We start from the raw sequence: 10,000 nt of genomic DNA on the forward strand, positions 1-10,000 counted from the left end.
AATCAAAAGTGAACTTAAGTTTGAACAATTTTTATCCAAAGAAAAAGTTGCACCATAACAGATAAGATCTTCTTTTGACTTGATTTCAAAGATAAGAATGACATTGTCACAAAAATTACCTAGGTGACACTGTTTAAACAAACCTTTTCAGATCCACAATAGCACACTTGGTCATGGTGGATACTAGGAGCTTATCTCCAACACAATCTAGCTGAACAATAGCTGTCTGTGCTTTAGCCACAATGCTTGAGGTATGGAGCAGAGGGCGGCTTTTATTTACAGAGGGTGAAAGCTAAAATATTAATAATAATTCTTTAAAGAAGAGAAATGTCTTCACTAATTTATTACATGTAGTACAAAGGTTTAGTAAGAATGCCAGCAACAGCTACAAGAACATCACTTGAAAATATAACTGGACGATTGCAAAAACTTTGTGCAGTTTTCCCAAATTGATAGACTGAACATGTAAAGAGTGTACCCATCTATCCTGTTAGATGGGCTTAATCTTGGGATAGGTAATCACCTATTATAGTAGATTTCAAAAATCCCTAAACAAGAGATCAGCTCCAATACAAAACTTCCAGGCCTGATCTACTCCTGTAGCACTTAAGATTAATGGGTATTACAGTGCTGGAAATAACAGTCGGTCATCGGACATTGTCCGACCAAATTTTGAAAATGTCCGGCCAAATTCACATTATGATCGGACACGATGACCGAACATCTCACCAGCACATCTTGAGTTATCTTCTTCAAGGTGTTGTCAGTAAATAAATTATGTCCGGTCCAATTTGTCAAATGTCCGACCAAAATGAAGATTTGAAAGGACATATGTCCTGTGAATAAAGAAAAAATATTTCCAGCACTGGTATTATTAAATACATGTTAGGAAACTGGTCTGAGATGAAAAGGAGAATTCTGATTGGTTCTCTGAGTGGTCTGAATTTTGCAATACAGGCCGCTAAGATGGACCGGTCAGAAAGCAGCTTTGCCAAACTGTTCTCATTTTCTGTTTCCATTTCCTTATTTAGTCATGTTGGCATTCCAGTATGAATATTTACTTTCGAGAGGCATTAACAGAAGAAGACAAAGAGACAAGCACCACAAAAGAATAAACAAGACTCAAGGAGTAGAAAACCCAGTACAGGAGAGCCAATATAATTATTATTAAAAAACCTTATTGAACTAGCTTGTTCTGTCCGTAATGGGAAAACTATGGTCTCGTTCCTTTTTTTTTACTGATCTGTGGAGTGACTGCCCCACCCACTTCAGTTCAATTGACAAAATTCCTTTCCCACGGTATGAGCAGTAGCCAGCTTTCGTAATCAGTGTGTACCGGAACAACCACAACAATGGAAAGATACGCTTTCTAAATCCCGATTCCCAGGCCGGGGGAAATGGAAGTGCAACCATCATCATGACTCCCTGTTACTTCGAGTGCAAGAAAGGTTCCCTGGCCTGAAATGTAGCATTGAAAACAACACCTTGAATTATTTGAACAATTTACAAACGAAAGTGGGCGGGGCAGTGACTCAGTAATTCAGGCCCATTCCACAGATCGGTGGTTTTCATAGAAGTTTATGTTCCAAGCCTTGCAAAAAAAGGAACTCAAGACAACCAATATTTTTCCAGAAGATCTCAAGCTAGTTCAACAACACCTGTGTATAAAACAAAAACAAATTAAAACAATGTTTGCTGTGACATTCTATTACCTTGCTTGGTAACGGAACATGAATAACACTGACCACACCCATTATGTCACCAGCAAAGACACGCCCCTCATCACTGTCCCAAACGAGAGCAGTGACAGTTGTATTTTTGTGCTCCTCTGATCTCCGAATAAGCTGCAAAGTTAGGAATATTATTGTAAGATGCTTGGTGAGTATAACACTTAAATTTAGAAATCATGACAAAGACTTAAGAAAGACCATTTTAAGGTTTGAAAATATATATAGAAGAGATTTTTACTTAAAACTTCCCTGGGTAAAATGTGTGTATGGAAAAGAACAACTATGTATTTGTAAGAGCAAAAAAACTCCAACAAGGTTTCCTTCACATTAAATGACATCAAGTTTTTGGCTGGGCACAAAAATTTGGCAATAAGTAAGCATATCTCATTCACGGAGGTTTGCACAGCCTACTTGCAAGAAGTCCAGTTCAGAGGAATAATTATTCAAGGTTTTGTTTAGTCTTTCATATGTTTTTCACAGAGAAACAATTAAAGCCCAGTTTGAAAGACTCCATATGTGGTCCATGTTTTGTATTTGATAATAAGATTAAACCAAATCAGTTATTGTTACTCAGTCAGTTTTTCATTTCTGGTCAACGAAGTACTTACATGTATAGTTCTTTTCAGCATCAATAACATAATTTATACTGGAATTTCTCATGAACACTTTTAACTCAAATTATAATGACATCGGTAGCACTGAAGAAAAGTTGATTATTTTAGGCCTTTTAACCATTCTTATCATGGAGTGTTTTATGGAATGTCTTATCACAATTTTTAACAGTCCATGAGGTACAGTGTACCAGTACAATAAATTAAATAACAATTTCATCTCACCTTTGGTTTTCCTCTGCCCCTAGAACTCACTTCCCAAACATGAACAATGCCTTGACTAAAAATTAAGACACATTGCATATACTGTGTATTAATACCATAACAATTTTGTTTAAAAAAAAATAATGTTTTATCAACAAATGATGAGTAAAAGTACCCTATAAAGAGGTAAAACATTTGTTAGTACCAAATTACACGGGCAGCTATCATACACATTAGTCACATAGTGTGTTTCAAACATGCAATCCTACAGGTTGCACAAGTAAGTTCTTTTCATGCAATCATACTCAGTCTGGTAAATTTTTTCCTTTTTGTATTGAAGATGATGAGCCAAAAATCATTTTTAATCACAGTGTAAGAGACCATGTAAACTCCTACGATACTAGACACATTTCATTGGAACATATGTTACACGAATGGTCTACAATCGTCATGTTACAAGATGGAACTATCATGAAACTATCAAATTGAATCAACCAATCCATGGGATGCGTGTCTCCCAAAAACAAAACAAAAGGAATCCTGCACATAGTTTACATTAAGCAACAATAATAAATATTATAAACACTTTTATACATGTAGTACCTTGTTGCTGCAGCTAAAAGACTACGGTATTGAGTGAAAGTAACAACATGAATGGGACCATCCTAGGACGCAACAATATGGCATAAAATAAACTTTGAGACCTTATCAAAGGTCCCACAGAATGGCAAATTTTCCTATCTGGGTGGGAAGGGCTTAATAGCTTCAAACAACAGTAAAATGGGTCAAATCCAAAAAAAATTCTTCCACCAAGATCAGGGTAAAATTATTTCAATCTACATGTACTGTAACAGTTCCTTGATTTGGAAGTTTCTTTTTGATTGCACGTGCACATGCTTGAAATCATGTTAACCTGACTTTCATCAACCAGAACATTCTACAAATTATCACAAATAAAGAGGTGCATTTTTAAAAAAATGATAAAGAAAAAAATCTGCCAGTGTTAATTCCTGGCACTGGGGTCATGCTGAATTTTGGATATATAAAATTCCAGGGATTTTCAAGGCATTTTCAAGGCTGGAGTGTTTATAAGAAGATTCATGCATGCATGCCGGAAATTTCAAATTATACTTCCAAAGGAGACCAATATGGGCATGGCCCAGGCTTTTTATGACCCCTAAAAGAGACCATATTAAAACACAGATAAATAAAAAATACAGTGACTTTAATAATGATGGCAAAGACATTATAATCTTATACTTTCACCAACGTGAAGAAACATAAATTTAAATTGTAAATGTATGTACGTACACTTTTATATTTCTTTGCGCATAACCCTAAAGTAGACCTTCACGGCTACACATGATTGTGTTTTGCCAGAGCACCCTATTAAAGTGAGACCAAAATCCGAAATTTACACCCCTAAGCAAGACGACCAGCATCCCTCCTCTTTTCATATGGGATTCACCCCCCGGGCCTCCCCCCTGGGCTTTGTCCATGGTTGTGCTGGGGCTCTTCCACATGACGAACACTTACACATGTCAAAAGTACTTCAAACATTCGAGTAAGAGAAAGGTCATTTCACAATGATCATACCTTGCTACTTAAGAACCTGGAATGTTTTAATGTTTGGCGGTGAAATATATAAATGCCTCCAGTGCTAGACCCCATTGCGACATACCTCTTTGAAGCTGTCATGCAGGTGTACTAAAGAGAAATAAAAACACTGTAAGCTTTTAAGCTTATAAATATCAGCTCCAGAGATGGCAGTTAAATGTAAGCTTGGAGGAAAATGTATAATTATGTTATTGCCAGCTGGGAGGTCCGTGTAGCAAAAAACTGTGAATGAAGTCTTGAAAATGCTGCCCGAGGCTGCAAGTTGAGGGCAACTTTTTCAAGACTGAAGTCACAGTTTTTCGTTATATGGACTGACCCTTCGCTGGTAAATTACTTATTTCTTTTTTTCCTCTTTCTCTGCCTTCCTCTCTGAAATAACCTTTTTAATTGTTGACTCCCACCACGCTTCATAGCGAATGTAGTATTAAAGGGACTTAAAAACTGAACGTTTCAAAGAGAAATATTTTTATTCGAATTTCTATTTCCAAACCTCTTGTCTAACAAAAAGTAAATTCTGCATGTAAATGGATTCAGTGTCAAAAAAATGGAAATTTAAGGTCATCACACCAGCTCATGCAGCCAAGGCTAGGATTGCGCCCACCGTGAGGGGGCCAGAAGAGAAAATTCTGCACACTCCCGAAACCAATCAGATTGCAGGATTTGTTGAATTCCGCCCACTCACGCACTGAGAAAAAAATAAATAGAGGTTATTGACTGAGCTGAAATGATTCTTTTCATCTGTTCAGCACAAGTGATCTTTCTCTCTTTCCACTATTTGCCTCTAGGGTCTCAGGGGGTGACAAGAAACTGGGTAAGATTTCATGGGGGTATTGGACAATAATTAACAAATTACATGTATCACATAAATTTTTGTAAAAAAGAAAGCTCTAGAGCCCCTGCATTTCCTGAGACATAAGTCATGTGGAGGGGAACATGATTGTGAACTGGAGGGAAATCAAACTTACGTACCCCAACCCACTTATGCCACCTCCCCCTGATCCGGAATGAATCTCCTGGTCTCCTAAACATGTCATCAAAACGACTTTGAACTTTTTAAAGACTTTCCTCCATTGTAGGCTCAAATCGCATCCCCAAGTTCCCAAGTTCCCGAAAGAATTTCGAATGACAAATCTCCTTGTTTTTCTTTTCTGCAAGCATGAATTTTCTTAAGACATATACATGTAATATACTCCATTGGGCCAGACATGTTGTATTTGTTACAAAAAGACCTAAAAAAAGCTGATCGAAAGTCTAAGTTTGCAGTACATTAGTGCACCTGTCACTGTATCACTCTATCTTGTCCCCTCGGGTCGCCAATCACAGCACAGGATTTGGTTTATTTTGCTCGCTCACAGAGCCAGTCATATGATAAACAAATATACAACATGAAGAGGGAATCACTACATTATGCCAAGCATATGAAAACTTTCACAAAAAATCCCCACAAACTAGATCAAAGAAATGCTAAGACTCATGCTCAAAAAGAATTCTTTCCAGTTCAACAGAAAGAACTATCTACAAATTCACGGTACCGCCATGGGTACTACAATGGCCATTGCCTTTACAAATATCTTTATGGCTGATCTTGAGACACAGATTCTTAGCAAAAGTGTCATAAAGCCAATGATTTGGAAACAATACATTGACAACATTTTTTTCGTTGTGGAATGTCAGCAAACTCGATATAGACAAGTTCATCACACAAGCAAACTCACACCACCCTACCATCAAATTAATTTTACGGCTGAGATCTCAAACACTGAAGCCACATTTCTAGACACAGCTGGATACAAAGGCAAACGTTTTCAAAATTAATCCATTCTGGATATAAAAACACACTTCAATCCGACTGAAACCTTTCAGTATGCTCATTTTTCCTCCAGCCACCCAAAAAAAAAAAGGATTCGTGAAGGGAAAAGCCCTTAAGACTTCTATGCACTACTTTTTCAAGAACAACTTTGACGAGAACATTTACAAATTCAAATCACGTCTCCATGCTAGAGGCTATCTAAAATGTCTGATTGAGACACTCCTATCAGACATCAAATTCACAGAAAGGGAATCAGCGCCGAAGCAAAGGAATGAAATCTCTAAAGACATCTTGCCCTGGGCTTTGTGACACAGTATCACCCAGCAGTGCCAAACCTTAATTAATTAAACATGTTTTATTAAAAAATTGGCACTTGATACAAAACCAGCCACCACTCATATCTTTTCAAATGGGAAAATCCCTAAAAGACATGCTCATAAGAGCAAAGCTTTAAAGAGGTCAAAGACTTCCTACTGTGCATATTCTTACCCCTTTCCAACTTGGGCAAGGCAGAGAGTCATGGAGAGTTAAAGACACCACAAAGCCCCACCCATGCCCCATGTTTCCTTGGGGTGGGTGAGGGGGGTTTACAGTGACAGGTGCATAAATCTGGTAAACTAGCTTTTCCTGAGAGCTTGTGATACAGTCCACTCACAACTCGAGGATCTCGGCTGACGTCTCGCTCACTTTCAGCTGATGAGCTTGCTGGGGTTAAAAATAAATTATCCCATCATAATTTCATTTTTAGTTAAAATTACAAAAAAAACAAATGCATCATCACGGGTGTATTGCATCGCGCCCTGAACTCGAGAGTCTCTGTCACACCCGAATTTAAATCGAATTGTTGGTATTTATAGACCAATAAAAAAAATGTATTAACAGAGTTTGTTGCTCTAAAAAACTGAAAAACCAGCATATCACATGTTCTATGCATGCGCAGCTTTTTATTACAAACCTTTATTCGCGGGTAAGACTTAATAGGATTATTGAGCTCTTCCATAGAGCCCATCTCCGTTAGCAAAACCCCGTATTCACCAGCAATTGACGTCCAACCGCTCCAACGAACTTCCTGTGCACCCAGTTCAGCCGCCATCTTTCTTTCGACCGTGCAGCACGGTCGACTGGCACTACTGTGATCAGTTTTGTAAGGGCAACCGTCGGGAAGTGTCGGTCTACAGAAAATAATATTAAAATTTGCAAGTCTTTGCAAGGCCTCAAAAAAATATGTTTGTGAGGGAAAAGATTTTCTTTTTTCTGAATTTTAGTTGATAAGCTAGTAAAATAGCAGTTATTATACATTCAAAATCTAGTGATTGCGTGCCGTGTCTCGTGACAAGGCCGTGATGTGTATCACGTGGTTTAGCATATAAAGAGCTTCTTCATTCTCTTTCCGTTCCTCTAACTTTTATTCTTTATCCGCTTCTTGTGGGGACGTGGCGATCATGCAGTTTTCAGCGTTTTTTCTCACTCTTTCCATCCTCAGCCTCTCTCAGGCTGCTATAAGGTAAGCGTCTTGATCTTGAAACGAAACCGTATAAGCTTAAATTTTCTTCGCTTTTCGTACAGACGACCACAACATGCACAGATTGAACACAGCGACATACATGTAACCGTGCTATAAAAGTGAAAGGTCTGGGCCATCTTTATTCGGAACAACTTTTGTTCTAATCGTTTTATCTCAGTTAGTTTTGGAAATACTCGAAATAATTTCATGTTTTGAATTTATGCTTGTAACCTCAATTCAACTTTTATCACAGCTCGATCTGTTTTCCTTGTTGTTTCTGGAAATGTTGTTTCCTCTACAGCACTGGTGAATGAAAGTGTCGCTTTCGTTGCAGTAGGAAACTAGCACTCGGAAAACGTAATTCGTGGGACCCAATTTGCACCCATTTTGTACCCATTTTACATCACTTAATAATTAACATCCTCATTCATGCTGAGATTAGGCTGACGTCAATGATTTGATTAAGCAATAGAGGACGTTTTCCGTTTTTTCCATAGCCTCATCTAAACACGAGGGGGAGTTGGGAGAATTCGAAACAGTTATGCAAACCCGAGACGCAGTCAAGGGTTTGCATAACTGTCAAGAATTCTTCCAACTCCCCCGAGTGTTTAAATTCATGAGGCTATGGAAACACGGAAAAAAGTCCTCTATTGCTTTTATAAAATACTTCTCAAAGACAATTTGACAAATGAAGGAAAATGCTGGTTGTTTTACTTTTAGATTGAAAGAGATTTTCTTGATACACACTCGTATTTCCTACCAGCCAATCGAAATGCGCATCTGACAATACATAACCAATCAAAATTCGTGTGATGTCACAGCTGTGTTTCCATACTCTCATCTAAACACAGCTATTGACCAATGAGAGTGCGCATGCTATCCTAATTATTTTATAATCTGTCCTAGAATCCCATTGCATAAAATGCAAACAGCCCGAGCTGCCCTTCGTGAGGTTGGAATCTCACAGAAACAATTGCTGGAAAAGGCAGAAAAAGAATCGCATTCTAAGTACACTCAGGAATATGGTGACCCAGAACCACTGTCTAATTACCTGGATGCCCAGTATTATGGACAAATCACGATAGGAACTCCTGGACAAAAATTCAACGTTGTTTTTGATACTGGTTCTTCCAATTTATGGGTTCCGTCCAAGAAGTGCCCTTTCACAGATGTTGCCTGTTGTAAGTATAATATTCTAACAGTTAACAAAATGATAGATCCTATTTAACAATGAGTCTGTTCTGCGGATTATGAAAGGTGACAATTTAAAATCTTTCAATGACAGAAAAGTGATTTAAGGACGTTCGCGCCCATTGCTACTGCTCATTTTCTCGTGATGTCATGCACACGTCATGCATCACAGACCACGAAGGTAAACATGATGCTAAAAGCGCGAACATTTTCCACAAGAATGGAACGTGAAAGCTTGTGGTATCATGGAATAGCTGTGGACCCAGGTCTTCTCAGAAATGTCACACAATGACGTGACAGTGCAAATAGACAATAGCTTTGAAAGCTTTGCAGCGATTGTACTCCCTTGAATGCTGGGTGACCCCCATTTTTCTTTCCGTAGATCACTTTCTTTCCTTATTTTGTCCATTTTAAGAAAAAAACAAAAAAAATCTGTACATGAGAAGTTACAAATATTTTGCCTTTTATGCTCTCATGCTACCAAAGTTTTCTTTCTTAGACTAATATGTATCGTTTTTCAAGGTCTATTTCACCTCAGAAAAAGACATCAGCTGCAAAAGTTTATTAAGTTATATTAGTTTTGCTGAACTGAGTATGTTTACCTGATCTAAATTTCACTAATGTAGCTTTTTTTCATTGCTGACAGTTGTAAGCTAAGATCGTCTTAAAATAACGCAAGCTTATAAAAATGCTCCATATCTCGAAAATGAGCAATTGGTGACCCTCCATTTTTTTTGCCTTTTTGGCAAAAGTAGATCATTACATTACCTTTATGCGTGGCAAGTTCAAAAAAAATCTGTAAGTGGGAACATTTTGGGCGCAAACGTCCTTAAGTGGCTTAATCATCATGTAGATTGAGAAGAAGGATAACCGTAGATTTAATGAGCAAAATCAGTGTCTATTTTACACAAGAAACCTCTCAACCCAGAGAAGGGAACCAACAAACTTAACACACATGTGACACAGCGTCTGGGAATTGAAGCCAGGTCACATTTGTGGGAAGGAAGTGCTCTCACCACTGCGCCAGCCCTGCTTGTTTGTTTGTTTGTTATTAATTTTGTTCGAGCAGGTTGAAGCATTGGCAGCTATACAGCTGATGTGGACCTGCTATACCCACCCACCCATACCCTCAACGAAGGACAGCCACAACACCGGGTTCTTTAATGTCCCTCAGGGAACCTATGAACATCAAAGATATTTGTGAGACAGGGCCTATGGTTTATAGTCCTTATCCGAGAAGACTTGAAAGTCTAACCATTTGCGGATGCTATTACAAAGGCAGCACTTTGGTTCGGCCAGAGTCGAACTCACAACCTCCTTCATGGCAGCCCGG

The 10,000-nt window shown here is 38.3% G+C and overlaps 2 protein-coding genes across 4 annotated transcripts in view; one reads left to right on the top strand and one right to left on the bottom strand.

Moving 5' to 3' along the window:
• LOC138060778 (BLOC-2 complex member HPS5-like) overlaps positions 1 to 7,286 on the bottom strand; it is a 39,986-nt gene extending 32,700 nt beyond the window's left edge. Inside the window, exons 1-6 of one of the 3 annotated variants that reach the window (XM_068906640.1) lie at positions 6,928 to 7,286; positions 4,142 to 4,252; positions 3,149 to 3,210; positions 2,567 to 2,621; positions 1,713 to 1,844; positions 144 to 292 (exon numbers count right to left, since the gene is read on the bottom strand). In XM_068906640.1, coding sequence (XP_068762741.1) covers positions 144 to 292; positions 1,713 to 1,844; positions 2,567 to 2,621; positions 3,149 to 3,210; positions 4,142 to 4,252; positions 6,928 to 7,065 — 647 coding nt within the window. In that variant the 5' untranslated portion in view covers positions 7,066 to 7,286. Of the gene's footprint in view, positions 1 to 143; positions 293 to 1,712; positions 1,845 to 2,566; positions 2,622 to 3,148; positions 3,211 to 4,141; positions 4,253 to 6,461; positions 6,586 to 6,927 lie in introns of those variants that run through there. The other 2 variants (XM_068906642.1, XM_068906641.1) reach the window with 2 other exon arrangements.
• Positions 7,287 to 7,306: 20 nt separating this feature from the next.
• Positions 7,307 to 10,000, top strand: part of LOC138060788 (lysosomal aspartic protease-like) — a 9,234-nt gene continuing 6,540 nt past the window's right edge. Inside the window, exons 1-2 of the mRNA XM_068906654.1 lie at positions 7,307 to 7,476; positions 8,383 to 8,657. Of these exons, the coding sequence (XP_068762755.1) occupies positions 7,415 to 7,476; positions 8,383 to 8,657 (337 nt within the window). The 5' untranslated portion in view covers positions 7,307 to 7,414. The remainder of the gene's footprint in view (positions 7,477 to 8,382; positions 8,658 to 10,000) is intronic.

This window comes from Montipora capricornis, chromosome 8 (assembly GCF_036669925.1).
Source record: "Montipora capricornis isolate CH-2021 chromosome 8, ASM3666992v2, whole genome shotgun sequence".
Classification (NCBI taxonomy): domain Eukaryota; kingdom Metazoa; phylum Cnidaria; class Anthozoa; order Scleractinia; family Acroporidae; genus Montipora; species Montipora capricornis.